This window comes from Camelus ferus, chromosome 3 (genome assembly GCF_009834535.1).
Source record: "Camelus ferus isolate YT-003-E chromosome 3, BCGSAC_Cfer_1.0, whole genome shotgun sequence".
In the NCBI taxonomy this organism is placed as follows: domain Eukaryota; kingdom Metazoa; phylum Chordata; class Mammalia; order Artiodactyla; family Camelidae; genus Camelus; species Camelus ferus.
In genome coordinates, this window is record NC_045698.1 from 55,365,037 (window position 1) to 55,385,133 (window position 20,097).

At 33.6% G+C, this 20,097-nt stretch overlaps 1 protein-coding gene across 3 annotated transcripts in view; it reads left to right on the top strand.

Moving 5' to 3' along the window:
- The window catches only part of XRCC4 (X-ray repair cross complementing 4), a 225,868-nt gene that overhangs the window by 26,506 nt on the left and 179,265 nt on the right, over positions 1–20,097 (top strand). For all 3 annotated transcript variants that reach the window (XM_014554096.2, XM_014554098.2, XM_032475537.1), the window contains exon 3: positions 2,240–2,415. In XM_014554096.2, coding sequence (XP_014409582.1) covers positions 2,240–2,415 — 176 coding nt within the window. The remainder of the gene's footprint in view (positions 1–2,239; positions 2,416–20,097) is intronic.

The following is a 20,097-nucleotide window of genomic DNA, read 5'->3' on the forward strand; positions in this document are numbered from 1 at the left end:
GAAACATTTGTCTTCTTATTTTTATGTTTTTTCAGGAGAGCTAATAGGGTATTTGAAAGGTCAGTAGATTTTATAGTGGTGATCATCTTAAATATGCATATGCTTCAGGCAGAGAAAAATATGTGGCAGAATTTTAGAAGCTGTAAAATCACAGAAGAATATTTTTATTCTTACCTTTTCTCAAAGGCTGTGTTGAGACTCATATTCCAATGTCAGAACTTATTAAAAATTGATCATGAAAAAATTATGGATACATTCCCAGACTCTTCCTAGTTGCCTGTCTTTCATGGGGCTTCCAGACACTTGATAGCACATGGACCAAAGTTATGAAAAGCTGTGATATTTTTAGGAATTCTTTAATCAAGATTTCATTGTTTTCTATAATATTTTATACAAATTTTTTTTAATATTATGGAAGGAAATAATTTATCTAATGCTTCACCTCAAAACAGAAAAACCTTTGAGATATAAGTATGAATCTCAGTTTTACCACTTACTGACTCCATGACCCTAGACCCTTACTTAATTTCTCTGAGCCTCAATTTTATTATTTGTTTTTTTAATTTCAATTTTATCTTTTGTAAAATGAAACTATCTTTCAGTGTTATAAGGAATAAAATAGATAAAAGTAACTTTTAAATGTGAAAGTGTAGAACCATATGGGTCTTTGATCATTGTGGTAGCCTGAGTTGACACAGGAAATCACCCAGCCACACATGCATTCTTAGCAAATGTTAAATTAAATCTTGTAATTTCAAAAGCAAATAGACACATTGCAGCCTTTGAATGTAAGAAAGAGAAGTCCCCAGCTGCTATGCATGAAGAGGTATCTGAAAACCAAAACAGTTAATGGGAGTTAAAGAACTACATGGGATATCTGAACTACATATACATCTAAATGACTGTGGTTATAACAGTACCTGAGTGGAGTGGAGACTGCAGGCCTCTTAAGAAACTGGAACTGAGCTCTCAAGATAAAGAAAGGAACCTGGAAGTGACCCTGATAATGATATCATCTTAAAAAATACACACACACACACACACACACACACACACACACACACACACAAACAAACTACTCTGGCTGGAGATACAGCGTAGACTCAAAGTAGTCACTAAGGATTGTGAGTAAATAAAAGTCCCAAAAAGAATCAGAATCCTGTCCATATTATGTAGGGGTTGCAGGGTAGGGAGTTTAAATTTGAACTCCTTGCCTCAAGTGTAAAAAGCAAGTTAAGAAATTGACTTTCACAACTGGTACAGAACTGGTGAGTCCTGTAGGGACTCCGAGAAAGGCAAACCAGCAACCTTCGTTTAAGGCTACCTCTGGTACCCAGAGCGCTCGATGCGCTGGCTGGAGGAGAGCTATGTTCAAGTATCACAAAGCATGATGAAAAAAAAGCAGAATGAGAATATGTCAGCAGCTAGGAAAAGTGGAATTAATACCCCAGGAACCATGCATAGAGCGAGATCTATGCATCATAGATCATCTGAGCGAGATCTTAAATATGTTTAAATCCTTCAGATATTTGAAAGAAGGGTGTGGCAAGGACAGGATATTGTGAAAAAGAAGCAAAGAGAATATTAAGATTGAAAATATAATTATTGAAGTAAAAATCTCTATGGGTGAGTGAAACATCAGCTTTAAGTATTGAGAGAATTGGAAGCCAGATATGTAATAAAATGCTTATCAGAGAGGAGACACTCAGTAAATATTAATCCCTTCCCTTTCCTTCCTCATCAACTCCCTTCATCCACCTTTTTTATTGTTGGCGCCTAATGGGATGAAAAGAATGAACTCCATCTTGACTTTAAATTTGACTCTGCCCATGTAAGTGAGAAATAGATGATAGAGTATTTAATCTCTTTAATAATTGAGACAAGGAAGAAAGATGTAAAATACGGAGCTTATTAATCATTATAGGAAATAATTTCTCTGCTATGGCCTTGGAGCAGGTACACAAGCTGGTTGTTTCTTTCGTCTGAGGACAGAGAAAGAATGCAAGGAGTCTAATGCTTTTCAGATGAGATTTGAGACTAAATTACTGTATTTCTCAAAAATTGCTAGTTCAGTTAAGGGGTATAATTTGACTTAAAAATGTATGGGGATTCATTTGACTTTTTGTTTACATTTCTGTTACATAAGTAATAAATTAGTAGCAACAAGTAAACAACTTTATTCTTATGTTTAGAAATTTGTTTTCAAGTTAATACAACTTTTTATTAATGTTTCTCTTAGTTCGTGAAGCAGAGATTTCCCAAGAAGCAGATGACATGGCGATGGAAAAAGAGAAATATGTTGAAGAACTGAGAAAAGCATTGGTGTCAGGAGCAGGACCAGCTGACACATACAAGTTTAATTTTTCTAAGGATTCCTGTCATTTCTCCTTTGATAAAAACCTGAAAGATGTTTCAGTAAGTAAAACTTTCCATAATGTTGTAAGTGGTAAGATGTCAGAACACATACTGAGAAATTATTTAAGTCACTAGCATATTATTCCCAGAATACATCAGAAATAAAAGTTGGAAAGTACTTGGTTTCTAAGTTGGAAAATCCTTCAAAGTTATAGGCATTATATGTGCTTTATATTAATGAATTATGGAACATAATTATTAGAAAATGTATTTTGTTTTTAATGCTTTAAAACTAAATATTGAGATAATTACATGAATGAGCAATTCTGAAAAGTGGGGTCAGAAGTTTTATACCATGAGGCAAGGTTTATTGAAATAAGTTTGGGGAAATACTGATTTTAATAAAGAAAATAACATATTTTCTTCTGAATATTTAATAATTATGACTTATTTTCTTCCTTAGTAGAATGTATTTGAAATTATAAAATGATATAGTTAAGTGTAGTCAGATGTATGACTAGAAATTAAGGTATTTTATTTATGTTATCAAACTTAGAATTATTAAAATAAAAAGAAATAACTTTCAACCCAAGCTTTCCAAAACTTGCATACTATGAAGACAAGAATATCTGCTACTTGTCCTGCTCAGTTTCTACATTTTTTGCACCAATTTAAATCACGGCAGATGATTTATTTATCAAAAGTATAGTACTTAGTGTTTGTATATTTTATTCAAGTTTATGGTATATTTAGAGGTTGAATTACGTGCTTTTTATCAGTGGTTTGTCAGTCAGATATTAGATCTATAATACAAGAAAAGGAGGGAAATTTTCACTACATTAAGTTTAGAGACTGTTATAGACAGTTTGTGCTGGAGCTAAACTGAATTTTAAAAATTATTTTTTAAGAAAATTCTTTAATTCACAATGATTAAAAGGATGTCACCAATTAGCGAAACATTTGAAGGAACAGATGGAATCATTGCTTTCATTTATCCTATAGAGAATAATTGAAAGAGCCTGGATTCAGTAATTGTATCTGTTTAAAAGATACATACTTATTCTACTAAGCTGTCCGCTTACATGAGTTTTAATATGCTGAGGTCCTTAAGATGAAAATTTAAAATAGGGTAAGTAAGGTTTGAGCTGACTACTGAAATTTTGTTATTTATCACAAAATGTTCTTTCCTATGATTCAAGTACAATTAAATGTATACTACAGAACTGTTGACTCTTCTGATATTTTGAAGCAGATCATTGTCAAATTGAGAATAATGCTATTTCCCACTCAACAAGCATTTGTTTATAATAACTAACATTATTTCATGCAGCCAGTTTCTGGTTTTCATCTATTTTGTGTACCCTGGTGTGTAACAGATCCCAAGTTTCAGAGGTATCTTCTGGGAACTTAGAAGGCTTTTGGTATCTTTGGCATGGTGGAAAGGAGGGTTAGGTACATCAGGCATGGATGGAGTACTTGCCATGCTTGGAGATACATCTGATCTTGTTGCTTTTGTGAAGAAAGAACTTCAGTTCCTCATGACTTAAGGCTTTTACAATCGACTTGGCATTTATCAGTCTCAAAAACTGATAATAATCCTGAAAAGATACCTTGTTTACTACCCTGAAGTTAATCAACTTTATTAGAGCCAAAGCCTTGAACCACCTTTCAACAGGTTTTCTCAAGAAATGGAAACAGAATAAGAGATTCCTAGCAATGCAGAAGTGTTGGTTTCCAAACAGATATGCCCTAAAACAGTACAATGCAGTTTAGATAGGTGCCTTATTATTTATTCATTTTTTCATTTGCTTAAGAGAAAAAGAAAGGCTACTCCTAGAACAGTTTGATGAGGAGGAGTTCGTGACTTGACTTACTTGATAGATATTTTTGGATATTTGGATGTGGTAAAACTTTCAGTTTGAGGTGCTTTGAGTCAGCCTTATGGATGCAGATGAAAATCACAAGTTCATTTGCCTAAACTTCCGTGGGAATCTTCTGGTGAGTGCTTCAGGATGTGTTTCTGCAAGTTGAATTTCAGAGTGACAGTATCTTGTAAATTCATCTGCTGGCAAAAATATGCAGACAATTGGAAACATGGCAGAATAGTTTTTAAGGCTAATTTTGCTTTGGATGACCTAAAAATTTAAAAGGAGTTTGTAATCCTTTCCTTGATGACACACACATCTGATTGTTGCCAATAATGACCTCCTAACACTTAGAAGAAAAGAAAAGAATGAATGTAGATTCAACTCAAAAAGTTGTAGTGAATTCGGTTGTTTGTTGACATAAGCTTACTCTCCCATGGTAAAGTATATTCCATGAGTTCTAAATACAGTCTGCTGTGAGTTTCATACCACTGAGAGTTAGGGTTTTGGGGCAGTTGTTGGCTGTCACTTCAAGAAGTTTTATAAGTCTAATGCTGCATTGGAGATTTGTCCATAATTTGAACGTTTAGAGTATTTAAGTCATACAAGGCTTATTTGAAATTTACATTCGTATCAAATTTTCTTTCTTTTCTGTTTTTTAAAAGGGGGTAACTACTAATTTTTATATTCAAAAAGACCTGATTTTTTGGAAATAGTATCTTGTGTTTTATTAGAGTGAAAGAATTGTCATTTTCCAAAGCAATGAAATATTTTATATATATATATATATAGTGTGTATGTTGATATTTATATATATTGTTTGGAGGGAATCAGTCCATAATTTTCATGAGATTGCTTTTGAGCTCATAATACCTAAAATTTCATTTATGCTCTCATTGGCTTTTCCTTGCAGTAACATAGAAATTTTTTATTTTAGCTTAATTCTTATTGGAATAAATCTTGAATGGCCAGCTAGGTGCTCTTTTTTATCTGTAAGGTGTAGACTGCTGCGACCCTTCCTGCCCCATCATTAGAACTCTTCAGTTGGCAGTAGACTGTTCTGAATGAAGATATACTCTAGTGCAAGCATTAAGAACTCATTATCTCTTTACTATAAATACTGTCGCCCACTCAGCAGATTATTCACATACTTTGTGTCACTGTTTTCCCTCTGCCTTTCACAGTTCATAGGGATTCTGCAGTACACACTTTGTCATGCAAATAATACCTCTTAATTAAAAATTAAAAAAAAATTAAACTAATTCCTCTTCCTCTTTCGCTTTTGTAATTGGCTCTGTTCAGAAAACATTTTCATTCATGAGCCACATAAAAAAGACCTAATTATTTTTGATAAGAGTAACTTTGGGGTCATCATTTAGCTTGCTCATACCTCTGTTTTCTCATCTATAAAGTTTTGAAGTGATTTCTTGGATTCATTCCAGGTCATCTAATATACTGTAGTTTTATATTTCTAAAAATACTCCTAATGAAGGAAAGCCATGAGGTTTGAAACAAAATTAAACATGATAAACACACACATAAACATAACACATTCGAATTGGCTTTAGGTCTCTTAGAATTATAATAAAATATATTTGCATTTTCTTTTCTTTCCTTTTCCCTAACCTCATCATCAAATATTGGCTTCAGATACAGTCTAGACTGAAAATGTGATGATTTAAATAGCATGGAGGTTTGCTTTTCTCTGATGTAAAGATCCAAATAGGCAGGCCTGGGTTAATACGATGACTTTATGATATGGAGGCCTAGAGCTGCTTCTTTTTCTCTTTATTTTCTTTTTTGTATATATACATATTTTTAAAGTATATAGTCAATTTACAATGTTGTGTCAATTTCTGATGTACAGCATAATGCTTCAGTCGTACATGAATGTACATACATTCGTTTTCATATTCTTTTTCACCATAAGTTACTACAAGATAGTGAATATAGTTGCCTGTGCTATACAGTATGAACTTGTCATTTATCTATTTTATATATAGTAGTTAGTATCTGCAAATCTCGAACTCCCAATTTATCCCTTCCCATCCCTTTCCCCATGATAACCGTAAGTTAGTTTTCTATGTCTGTGAGTCTGTTTCTGTTTTTAATCATGTTGTTTTGCCACTTTTAACAATGAGTTTTTACCTCATGATCACTGTTACGTTCACCTTTCAAGCAACAGGACTGAGTTAAAGAGAAAATAACATACGCATTTTCTTTAAGGCCATCACACTAATATGGCCTTTATGTAATATTATGGCCTTGTGTAAAAATGCTTTACTTTTGCTCGAATCCCATTGTCCAGAATAAGTCACAGGGCTTCACCTAGCTGCAAGAGAATCTGTGAAATATGATTTTTAAGCTGTGTCTTATGTCCAGAAATTTTTATTACTGTGTAAAAAGGGGAAAGTGGATATTGAGGGACGGTGGGCAATCTCTGCATGTTTATGTTTAGGAGAGATTGAAATGTCATTCAGTCAAAAGTTTCCATTTAATTGTTACAGGGATCTTCCTCTAGTATTTTCATTACGAATAATCGTTTAAGTCATATTTTAGTTTAAAAAACTAAACTATATGTTACAACATATAATAAGGTATAGGTTAGTTTGTAGCTTACTATATGTCATAACTTTTTTGTTAAAGTAGAAAATACATTCTAAGTTCGAACAGCCTCTCTACATTTATTTAACTTACATTTCTCAGATATATAAAAACGAACTAAAATAAGTTAGCCCAAACCAGTCAAAGTTGTTTTTAAAAACAGCAGTCCAAAATCCTGTATTATTGCCATGTGTCCCTGTGGTTTGAGGGACTTTGAAATCAAATGGATATTTCCAGATGAAATATCAGAATTGGAGCATTTATTATGGTACTCTGCCAAAGACTTTATCAAAAATAGTAATGATTTTCAGGTTTGTAGGAGTATGCGTTGCAAATGTGTTGCTTGAATGCCTCAAAAAGAAATCATAGTATTTTGTCATAAAAGTATTTCTATACATCTGCTGTATTTGTATTAAACACTTTACAATCTTGACCGTTTGGAATGTGGGAACCAAATCAGTAATGTAAGTGGTGCAGAAATCCTGTTCAAAGTATAAGCCATAGAAGAGACTTTAGAACTATTACTTTAAAAATGATCAATTTTTAGTTACACAATTTTGTCTTTGAGAACTCATTTTCTTTTTCTAGTTTCATATTGTTCTGCTTCGACTTAAAATGTTTTCTTTTATAAGAAACATCTCAAAGTCATTATACTTTAATTTTTTCAGTTATTCCAGGATTTTTCAGGAAAGAAACAACTTTCTTAGTAAAACAGAAGTAGAAAGTAGCATGTAAAAACTGTGCTCTAAAAGAACTTTTGAAGGTTAATAGTATTGCTTATTACTTTTCAGTTAATCTCCTTTAGCTTGTGCTCTCACTTCATCATTGTCACTGTATGTGAGGAAACAGTTGCTGAAAGCATAAACAAATTCCTAAGGAAAGCAGAGGTAGTAAGTTAGGTAGAGTAGAGCCCAGGCCTCTGTTAAAATCAATTAAAATAACCTTTTTGTTTAGGTGTAATGTGCATACAATAAAATGTACCTATGTATAATGTAAAGTTTTCATCACTCCAGACAGTAACTTCATGCCTTTTTGAAATCAGTCCCTGGTTACCCTCTTTCCTCCCCAACTCTGCTCACTCTCCAAGCTCCAGGCAACCACTAAACTGCTCTTTGTCACTAAAGAGTAGCTTTACGTATTTTAGAATTTCACATAAATGGAACTGGACAGTATGATGTACTCTTGCATGTAACTTTACTTACATAGTATAATGTTTTTGAGATTCATCATTGTGTGTTTTTTTCAAGTTTCATTTTTTTTTTTTTTATTGTTTTGGGAGGGAGGTAATTAGGCTTATTTACTTACTTATTTATCTTAATGGAGATGCTGAGGATTGAACCCAGGACCTCCTGCATGCTAAGCATGTGCCCTGCCACTGAGCTATACCTTCCCCCCTATCATTTTGTGTTTTGTGTCAGTTCATTCCTTTTGATTACTGAGTAACATTCCATTGTATGGATATGCCACATTGACTTTCATTGTATGTGGATGGTTTTCAGTTGTGGAAATTAATAAAGCAGTATATACATATATATACATTGTATATGAATATACATTCATGTATAAATCTTTTTGTGGGTATATTAAAAATAGCTTTATTGAGATATAATGTGCATATTGGAAGTGTACAATTTGATAAATTTTAAAATGTGTGCATACCCATGAAACTGTTGCCACAATCAAGATAATGAACAAATCCTCATTCCCCACCAATTTGTTTTGTATACATTTGTAATCTTGTTTCCCAGTCTTCTGTACCTCTCTATTTAGTCCCCAGACAACTCCCTATCAGCTTTCTTTTCACTAAATTATTTTATATTTTCTAGAGTTTTATGTAAATATAATCCTATAGTAGGTACTTTTTGACGGGAGGGGGTCTGGCCTTTTTCATTCAGCACAACTATTTTGAGATTCCTCCAGGTTGTTGTGTGATTCATTAATTTATTCCTTTTTTTTTTTTTACAACTGAGTAAATATTCTATTTTATGAACATGCCCTGATATATTTATGCATTCATCTGTTGATGGACATTCCAGTTTTGGACTGTAACAGATAAGCAACCATGAATATTTGTATACAAGTCATTGTATGGAAATATGTTTTATTTTTTTGGATAATGCATAGGAGTAGAATAGGTGGCTTAAATGATTGGTGAACATTGAATTTTTTAAGAAACCAATGAACAGTTTTCCACAGTGGCCATAGTATTTTCCATTTCCACCAGCCATAAATGAGAATTTCAGTTCCTTCATATCCGTGTCAACACCTATTATTTAAATTTTAGATAGTCTAGTGGCTGTGTATTAGTATTTCATTATATTTTAAATTTGCATTTCCCTAATGTCTAATGATGATATTTGCCATCAGTATGTTTTCTTTAATGATATGTTTGTTTGGTTCCTTTACATATTTTTAATTGGGTCACTTGTTTCCTTATTGAATTTCGAAGAGGTTTTTACATATTCTGCACACTAAGTCATTAACAGATATACAATTACGCCTCTATTTGTGGGAGTAGAGGAGAAATTCTTAATTTTCACGGAGTCCAATATTTTTTATTTATCAGTCATGCTTTTAGTGTCATATCTGGTGAATTTCTGCCTAGTCTAAAATCACAGAGATTTTTCTCCTAAGCTTTCATATATGAGTTTTATAGTTTTAGGTTTTATATTTAGAGTCTGTGACACATTTTGTGTTAATTTTGGTATATACTGCAAGATGTGGATTGAAATTCATTTTTTGCATATTGATATTCAGCTGTTCTAGAATCCTTTGGTGAATTCTCCACTGAATTTTCTTGAGTTCTGTTAAAAATCCCTTGACTACATACATATAAGTCTATACCTGGACTCTGTTTTGTTCTGTTGATCTATTTACTTATCTCTGTGCCAATCTCAGACTGTCTTAATAACTTAGATTTATAATAAAATTTGAAATTGGATAATGTAAGTCCTTCAACTTTGTTCTTTTTCAAAGTTGTTCTGGATATTCTCTATATTTCAAATTTTCTGGTGATGTTTAGAATCAGGTTGTCAGTTTTTTACAAATAAGTCTGCTGAATGCATTGAACCTATAGAATTGACAGTATTGAGTCTTCTGACCTACGACCAAGATATAGCTCTTCAATTATTTAGGTCCCCAGGTCAACTGGGTTCTCAACTGGAGGAGGTTTTGCTTTTCCAGGGACCTTTGGCAATGTGTGGAGGCATTTTTGATTTTCAGAGCCAGCAGCAGCTGCTGGCTTCATAAGTCTATGATCTATTTTTAGTTAATTTTTGTGTAGGTTGAAGTTCATTTTCTTGGATATGAATGTCTAGTTGAACTAACCAGTAGTTGAAAAGACTCTCCTTTTTCCATTGAATTGCTTTTGTACCTTTATTAAAAGTCATTGGCTGTATTTGTGTGGGTCTATCTCTGGAGTCTGTATTCTGTTTCATGAATTTATCCTCTATCCCTCTACCAATACTGCACTGTCTTAATTATTGTAGCTACATTATAAGTCTTAAAATCGGGTTGTGTAATTCTTCCAACTTTATTCTTTTTTTTCAATGTTGTTTTAGATCATTTAGCTACTTTACCTTTCCAAATACATTTTAAAATCAGTTTTATATACAAAAAAAAGCCCCAATTGAGTCTTCTAATCCATGAACATAGTATGTTTCTTAGTTTTTCTTTGATATCTTTCATCAGCATTTTGTAGTGTTTAGCACAGAATTTCTGCACAAGTTTTGTTAGATTTATTAGTAGGTATTTCAGTCTTTGGGAAGTTAATACTAATGGTTTTGTTTTTTAATTTGAGTTTCCAGTAGTTCTTTACTAGTATATGAAAATACAGGGTTTGTGTGTGTGTGTTTGTGTGTTGACTTTGTAATCCCCAACCTTGCTAAATTCCCTTATTTGTCCCAGGGTGGTTTGTTGTTTTTGTGTATTTGTATAGATTCCTTGGGATCTTTTATGTATACAGTAATGTTATCTGCCAGTAAGAATAGTTTTATTTATTTTCAATCTTTATGCCTTTTATCTCCTCTCTTTTCCTTATTTTACTGGCTAGGACATGAAACTACTATGTGGAATTTTCGTGGTAAGAACAGAAATCTTTGACTTATGTCCCATTTTAGGGGGAAAACATTCAGTCTTTCATCATTACATATGCTCTTAGCTGTAGTTTATTTTTCATGTGCTCTTTATCAAGTTATAGAAATTTCTTTCTATTCTTAGTTGGATGATTGGTTTTATTGTGAATAGGTAGTGAATTGCCTTAAATGCTTTTTCTGCATCAATTGATGTGGTCATATGAGTATTCTTTTTCAGACTGTTAATATGGTTGATTACAAAGATTGAGATTTTGCCTTGCATTCCTGGAATGATCTACTTGATCATGGTGTATGTCTGTGTTAGTGGGGAGAAGAGTGCCACTTGATCAGTGCAGGGTGAGTATGCATGGATAATAAGTCTCTGCCCACAATTTCTGTGTCCACAGCACCAAGTTGGGAGAGGAAGGGACCTCATGAGTTCAGGGTGAGGATAGTAGACTAGGCTCCACCTTTAGTCTCCTGTCTTTTGTACAAGATGGGGATCAGGATGGGGATAAGTGTAGCTTCTTCTGGGTTCTTTGCCTGAACTGAGAGGGGAAGGGAAGAGTTTTAGGCAAAAGGATTCTGTGCTGGTTAACCCTTTTCTGCTTCCTATAGCCAGATGGAAGTGGCTTTTCTTTTTGTTTATTTGTACGCACTGTTGTTGTCATCTTTCAGACTTCTTTAATATCCAGGTTGGATGTATAAAAGGCAACAAAACAAAACCAATCAGGGAACTCTTTGCCAAATCTTCCCTCAAGTTCCAAGATTCCTTTTAAATATGCTTTCTTTTCTCCACCTTAAGGAATCTTTTTAATAGTTGCTCTAAGTATCTGTCGGGATTTTTGGTTGTAATTAGTGAGAGTAATAGAAGTAATGAACTATCTCCATCTTACCCAGAATCAGAATTCTGAGTTGTCTTTTAAGTGATTTTATTTTTTTTTTAAGTCTTTTATATTTACCCACAAAGTTACCTGTTCTGGAGTGATTCATTATTCTTTGTAGATACAGATTTCTGTATAATATTATTTATTTTCTGTCAGAGGGACTTCTTTTTTTTTAATTTATCAAATTTATTTTTTTATTATGGATATTGCTATAACAGAATATAAAAATTAAATGATAAAAATTTCTTCTAAGATTACAATTTAACTTCATCTTTAAAAAGTTCATCTATTTTTAAAATTATACATACTCAGGTAAAAAAAGGCTCTTTGACTTAAACTTATGACATCAGAATTAAATTCTAGAAATAAATGCTATGGCCATCTAAAAGTTTATATTGACAAATTGCATACATTTTCCAATTATAATGCAATATTTGTACACAGAATAATTATATATATACTTCACTTACATTGCTGATGTATAATAGTTACCCAAAATGTCTTGAGAAATGAGGCGTAATATAGATTCAAACTAAATAGAAGATCAGTCTCAATTACAACGTTTCTTTCACAACTAATAAAAGATAATCCAAACATTTTCTGAATATAAAAAAAGTCCCATGCTTCGTGGTGTGTTCTGGGAATTCCAATATATTTTAGATGAGAGATGTTGACCATGAAGGAGTTCACTGCTGTGCTCACTGGTAAAGTTGGAGGAACTCTGGTCCAAAGGAGGCTATTGCCCTCCATCCACTGGCCTCAGTGCAGCTCAGGTGAAGATCTAATTGAGTGAGTGAATGCAGCCTGGCCGTTTGGGAGGCCTGAGTGGAGGGGAGGGAACAGCACAGCTTTAATATGAGGGCCCACTCCTGGGAAAGGGATCATCAGGACTTGGTGCTTGGTCCCCTGGCTGGTTTGTAAAAGCCCCTTGTGATGTGCTGATTGTCATGACCTCTTCCAGGAACTTGAGCACTTTTAGCATCTCCTCCATCTCTTCTTGTGTAGACTGTAGGGATCTCTCTTTCTTCAGTTCTTGGATGAGAAATTTGATTTCCTTCCTTGAACTCAGGTTGACCGTCATCAACTTTCTGTAAGTGTCAGTGAGGCTGGGTATATTTGCTGGCTCTTCTCTAGCCTGGCATTCTTTAAAGTTGTCTCCTTTTTAGCCACACAAAGCTTGTCAGTGAGGTGGCATTTCTCCTCAATCTGTGCATCCAGTGTTTTTGCCAGTTGCTTTTCATGTCTTCTATTAAGTTGACTTCTAACAGACTGAATAAGTCTGAAAGTAAATAAGACACCCACCAATAAGCTGAGGACAGGCAGACTCAACACTATCTCCTAGTGGAGGCTCTGGAACATGAACTGAGAACACAGGCCATTGGGCAGCAACAAAACCAGAACCGCACTCAGCTTCCTAAGGATCAGCCCAAAGCCAAGCTCCACAGAGGACAGCAGCCCCTCCATGGCACTGATCCACCACAGAGCTCTGCCCAGTTACCGTGGACCCACCAGCCACAACAAGCCCCAGGGGATACCCCAACATTCTACCTGGAACCCAACCAGCAACAGACATCCTGGATTGGTCAGTTATCTGGTCAGAATTGGTGGGGAGGAGGGGGTGTTGTTAGAGGAGAGGGTTGTAACTAAAATGTCATTTTCTCCATTATTGTCTAATGGTAATTTTTTCTTACCTCTTTCTTTTTGTGTTTTTATCTGTATACAGAGGGACTTCTTTTAATGTTTCTTTTCATGCAGGTCTGCTTGTGATGAGTTCTGTCAGGTTTTGTGTATCTGCAAAAGTCTGTATTTCACAATTCTTTTTAAAAGATATTTTCACCAGGTATTAAGTTCTAAGTTGATGATATTTTTCTTTGAATACTTTAAAAATGTTGCTCTACTATATTCTGGCTACTTGTCATGTTTTTCCTATCTAAGCAATGTGCCTTCTTTCTCCAGCTTCTTCTAAGATTTTTCTCTTTATCACTGCTTTTGAACAGTTTGATTATAATGTGCCTTAATGTACTTTTCTCTTTATTGATCCTCTTTGATCTGTTAGTTCATATTTTTTTGGTCAATTCTGGCAAATTTTGGTCATTATTCAAATAGTTTTTCTGTTACCCTTCCTCCCTGTTTGGAGACTCTAGTTACCTGTATATTACGTTGCTTGAATTTGTCTTATAGCTCACTTATCCTCTTTTTCTTCCTTTTTAAAATTTTCCCCATTTTTTATTTTGAATAGTTTCTATTGCTCAGCTTTCATATTCATTAATTGTTTCTTTTCTATGTCTAATATGCTGTTAATTCCATTCAGTATATTTCTTATCTCAGATGTTGTGGTTTTCATCAAAGTTTGATTTACATCTATTTAATATCTTCTATAAATCACTTTAGCATATGCAGTCTTTTTTATATCCTTGAATATATGGAATAAAATTTTAATAACTTTTAATGACCTTGTCCATTAATTCTATAATCTGTATTATTTTGGCTTAGGTTTTGATAGATTTTTCTGCCCTGTCATAATTCCTGTGTTCTATTTTCCCTTTTTGTTGCATGTACATTAATCTTTGTTTGGATGCCAAACATTGTGAATTTTCTTGTTTCTGCTGCATACGTTTGTATTTCTCTAAACCTATGCTTTGTTCTGGGACACAGGTGGTTTACTTGGAAACAATATAATCCTTAGGGTCCTGCTTTTAAACCTTTGTTAAAGAGGACCAGAACATTTGTTTTAGGTCTAATTTTATATGCCTGAGGTAAAATATTTCTGCTTCCCTTATCAGGCTGCTGTTGTTTCTACACAGGGTAGTAAAATCAAGAATGTTGTAATCCTGTATAGTCTTTTAGCTTTGCCTATCTATTACAGTAGCTTAAGTTAGATTGCATGGTGTGATAACCTGTCTCTTAGGTTTATTGCTTATTTTGCCCCTATGGAAACTTTTAAACTTTGAGATAGCTCCCTCCTGAGTAAAATGGCATAGTCTACTAGATATCATTGCTTCACTCTGTGTACCTAAGACATTAAGGTTCGGGAAGAGAATTATCAGGGCACCTGAGTCAAAAGTTGTGATAATCTTCATTATTTAGTTTTTTTTTTTTTCAATTTGGATTTTCTTTTAATTCTCATGACTCTCCAGCTTTAATTAAAAGTAAATCATTAAGTTATTATCATTTAAAATTTTAATCTATTAGGATAAAGAGATTAAGGTGATTCTAGGCCTTTGACATTTTCACTTAAGAAAGTTAAATTTTCAAAGTAGATTTAGGTTACCTACATTGTTAATACTGTTCTAATTATTGCATAGAAAAAGTTTAAGTTAGCTATACTTTGACAATTTGGTTTTCTGAAGCTATGAAGACCTATGGTCTTCTTTATCAATTTAATTAAATTACATTTAGTTCTTTATTTTCTTAAATAGGCATTTCTTTTTTATTTCTTAAAGCAAATTGTTTTATTATGAAATTCAGTCAAGAATCAGATTTTCATTTACTGTTACTAGCCTGAAATTGTAAGTAAATAACCAATTGAGAAAATAGGCTCTAAAACATTTTAGGAACATCTAAAATCAGATGGTGATGAAGATGGTACCTACTTCTGTGTTAGTAGGAAAAATTGTGGAAAATAATTGCTAATTGATATTTAAGCTAAATATTTTAAAAATGAATTCAGAACAGAAATCTTTACTGTTGATAAATAAATCACAACTAATGTAATAATTAGACCATCTAGGATGTTTCAGTGGGTGAGACTGAAAGAGATGCAATGTATTATAGTTGTATGCACCCCCACAAAAAGTGTTGAATTTAGGAGGCTGCAGAGAGAGAAATACTGTTCAAATGACATTAAAACTAGTATACATTTTTGAAAGACTATATACTTAGATTGTTTAAAACATCACTATTAAAACAGTTATAGCCTACAGCATCCGTATGACCCATGCCGGACATGCTGCTATCCTACTGCCTGATGACCTGATTGGATCTCAGGTGAGACACTTTGGGCATCTTATATTCAGTTGTTTGTCCTCAGTTTTTCTTTTATAATTCAGAAATAATACTAATACCTGACTCAGTGGTTGTAAGGATCTAATGAATTAGTGTATAGGGGTGTGTGTGTGTACTTTTTCTAGGACAGTTCTTTTTCAGACACTTTATAAATCTTTGTTATTAATTATTTACTTGGATGTCTCTTCCATTATACAGTAAAGTCCTTGAGGGCAGTAACCATGTCTTAGCTAAGTTTGAAATTCCAGCAAACCTGGATGTTTTGGGGGTGGTCTTTTGTTGAGAGGAAATGTGTTATAATGGAAAGAACTCAAGATTTTGTCTTGAGTCTTGTATCTAATTCTAACCATATGGGTTTCATCAAGTCATTTATCTTTATTTTATGATGAAAAAACTGAGTTCAAATAAGCTAATAATACAAACTCTCAGGGTTTATGGTTGTGGGCACTAAGATTGATATGTGTGCAAATCTTTGTAAACTGTGAGTTGATATAATGTGAGTCTTGTCCCAGGAGCCCATTGGGTTGATGCCTTGTAATCAGAAGGGCCTCAAGCATATACTTATGTAAATGAGTTTATACACGTTGTCTAGACATTTTGTTATGCTGGTTTAAAGTTGTATCCCATTTCAAGCTATATTTTTTGAAGTTCCGTATAAATAACATCAATTTAAATATGTGAATGCAATTTTTGTAATCTTAATTTCACTTTTAATATATCTGGAGATTAAAAAAATTGAGAGTGGCTTAGACTTCCCTTGACCTCAGAGAAGCCTTTTTAAACAGATGTTTGTTATTATTATAATGTGTACTCTTTTCAGATGTAAATTTACTGGTAGATTCAGAACTTCGTTTTCTTTGTTGAATTTTCTGGCAATAACAACATAAGTTGATTAAAACTGGCCATCAGTAGATAATTTTTATTCAAAACTGGAAGCATCCAAATAAAATAATTATTCAAAAAGACATACCATGAAAACAGTTAAAGACTGATTATTTGTGCAACTCCTGGAGACAATGTGCTATTTCCGGCTACAAATGATCCAAAACCAGTCCAATAGTGGAGATAGGCCCATTGTGACTAGAACCATAATGGTGGATTATAATGATGTTTTTCCTGATTTGTTATGGTTCTTGGTCAATTTATAGCTTTTGACGGCTATCTTTTTTTAACATTTTAATTTTATAGAAAAGTGGCAAAAATACTAAGGAGAATTCCTGCATACCGTTTACCCTACACTGATGCCCTAGTATTTACATTTTACGTAGCCATAGTACAATTATTAACATCAGAAAGGTAACATTGACATAAAAATCTACCGATCTTATTTGAATTTTTATCTTTTTACCACTGTCTTAGTCTACTCTGCCTTGCATAACAAATTACTAGAGACTGGGTGGCCGACACATTTATTTCTTACAGTTCTGTAGGGTCGGAAGTCCAAGATCAAGTTACCGTCCAATTCAGTTTTTGGTGAAGGCCTGCTTCCTGGCTTGTACTCATCTGCCTTTTTGCTGTATTCTCATGAGGTGGAGTGAGAGCTAGCTCTAATCTCTTCCGCTTCTTATAGTTACTAATCTGATCATGAGGGGCCTGGCCTTGTGAATTCATCTAAACCAAATTACCTCCCAAAGGTCCCACTTCCAAATACTATCACATTAGGAGGGGTTCAGGTTTCAACATACAAATCTGGGGAAACACAGACATTCAGTTCATCACATTCACTGAAATTTTTTTCCTGGTCCAGAATACAAGTGAATGTCTCACATTGTATTTAATGGTCTCTTTTATCTTTTAGTCTGTGAAAGTTTTTGTCTTTGTTTTTCACTTCTTTGACTCTTTTGAAGAATATTGGCTGGTTATTTTGTATAATGTTCTTCAGTTTGGGTTTGTCTGATGTTTTCTCATGGTTAGATTGAATTTATTGATTTTTATAAGAATATCAAAGAAGTGATACATCCTTCTCAGTGAGACGTGTTATCTACTTGCATCATTATTGGTGACATTAGCTTTGAATACTTGATTAAGGTAGTATCTGCCAGGTTTCTCTCCACTACTGTAAACTTGCTATTTTTTCCCCTTTTGTAGTTAATGAGTATCTTGTGTGTACATTTTGAAAGTATACAAATACCTATTTTTCATCATATTTTTTACCCACTAATTTTAGCACCCATTGATGATTTTTGTCTCCAGTAGCTACTATGATACATTTAATTATGATTTTCTCATTTCATCATTCCATTACTTCATTAATTGGAATTTTGCTGTAAGGAAATCTGCTTCTCCATTTATTTAGTTATTTATATCAGCATGCATTCTCATGAGTACATTTATTCTATTATATGGGTTAAATTATGCTCATTGTTTATTTTCTTTTCTCAAATTGTCCTAGGAACTTCTTCAACTTGACTTTTGTGTGGTTAAATATGTCTCCATTACATTGAACCCCTCTTTGCTTTCTGGCACAACAAGATGTACCAGGCTTATCTTGTCTTTCCCGACCCAGCCCTGAAATCAGCCATGTATCCAAACAGCAACAGCTCCTTTTATTTAAGTGTATATTTTGTAATCAGTATTTGGGTACTAGGTGTTCTTATTGCTCCTGAGGTGCCATGGCCTCTGGGTCCTCTCAGCAGACTGGCAGAGCTAGCAAATATATATGTATACTTACATATATATGTGCACCCCATGGCATTTCTCCATACATCTCCAATGTATGTTAAAAGCGTTTAGTTCAATCCAGTGTCATAGAGTTTATTCTAGCCTTCTCCTCTTTCTTACTTGCAACTTTCTCTGACAGTGAAAAGTCTGGCTTCCATTATCCATGATATGTTTAGTTATTTACTCAGTCCTAGTATACATGTAAAGTCATTTCAGAATTGTTTACTTATATCCTGGTGAAAAACAAATTTTCTAAATATAATATGCTATTTGTATATAATTCTTTTTGTCCTTATCCTTACGGTATACATTTAAAATGTGATTTTCCAGGATGTCCCAAATTAGCTTTGTTCCTTCCCATCCTTTCAGTATTTCTATTCCATTTTGGGTTGAACTCACATTCTGGTTGATGTTAATTAGTTACTTATTTTTGGGAGGATATGAACAATTGCCACATATCAGAGCCATATACACAGCTATATTCAGAAAAGGGCCACTTTTCCCTCATCCCTACTGCCCTCTTCCCATTCCCTTCCTTTTTTCATTACATTCCCAGCCAGCTCCTCTTGGTAACCAAGCTCACTAGTTTCTGGCTTATATGTTCTTTGGTACAAATGAGCATGTTTATTATATCCTGTTCTTTCTTATATGAAGTGTAGTACAGTATAAGCAGGGTTTTTTTTTCCATTTTGATATTTTCACATAACCACGTGTCCTGGAAATCATCCCATGTCAATTCATAAAGAGCTTCTCTTGCACTTCTACAGACATTTCATATTCCACTGTGTGAATATGTCCATTTTTTGACTTCTCTCCTGTGTATGAGTATTTAAGTTGTTTCCAGTATTTCACAATTCAAACAATGCTGCAGTGAATTATCTATGTATTTTCTCTTCAGGGTAAATTCCCAGATGTGTGATTGCTAGAAAATAAGTGCATATATTGTTTTCTTAGATATTGCCAAATTCCCCTACAGAAGAGTTGGACCAGTTTGTATTACCACCAGCAACATAGGAACTTGCCTGGTTCCTCCACAGTCTCACTAACAGAACGTGCTGTTATACTTTAAAGTTTTCTCCAGTCTGATAAGTGTAAAGTAGGTATCTCAGTGTTAATTTGCATTTCTCTAATTCTGAATGAATTTGAACACCTTTTTATATGTGTAAGGGTCATTTTTATATCTTTTTTTGTATATGGTCTGTTTTTGTAATTTTGAATTTTTTTTATTGGGTTTTGGTAGTTCTTTAAAAAAATTTTTTTTTGTAGGGAGGTAATTAGGTTTGTTTGCTTATTTATTTATTTTTAATGTGCGTACTGGGGATTGCACCAAGGACCTTGTGCATGCTAGGCACACACTCTACCACTGAGCTATACCTTCCCCCCGTTCTTCAGATTTTAAGAGCTCTTTATATATTAGAGACATTACCCTTAGTGTAGATATTACTTATTTTAAAGTGTTGCACTGAAATTTATTCAATGAGTGTGCTTCTCTGGTGTTAAACTTCCCCCCATTTTTTAAACATTTTTTATTGAGTTATAATCATTTTACAGTGTTGTGTCAAATTCCAGTGTAGAGTACAATTTTTCAGTTATACATGAACATACATATATTCATTGTCGCATTTTTTTTCACTGTGAACTACCTCA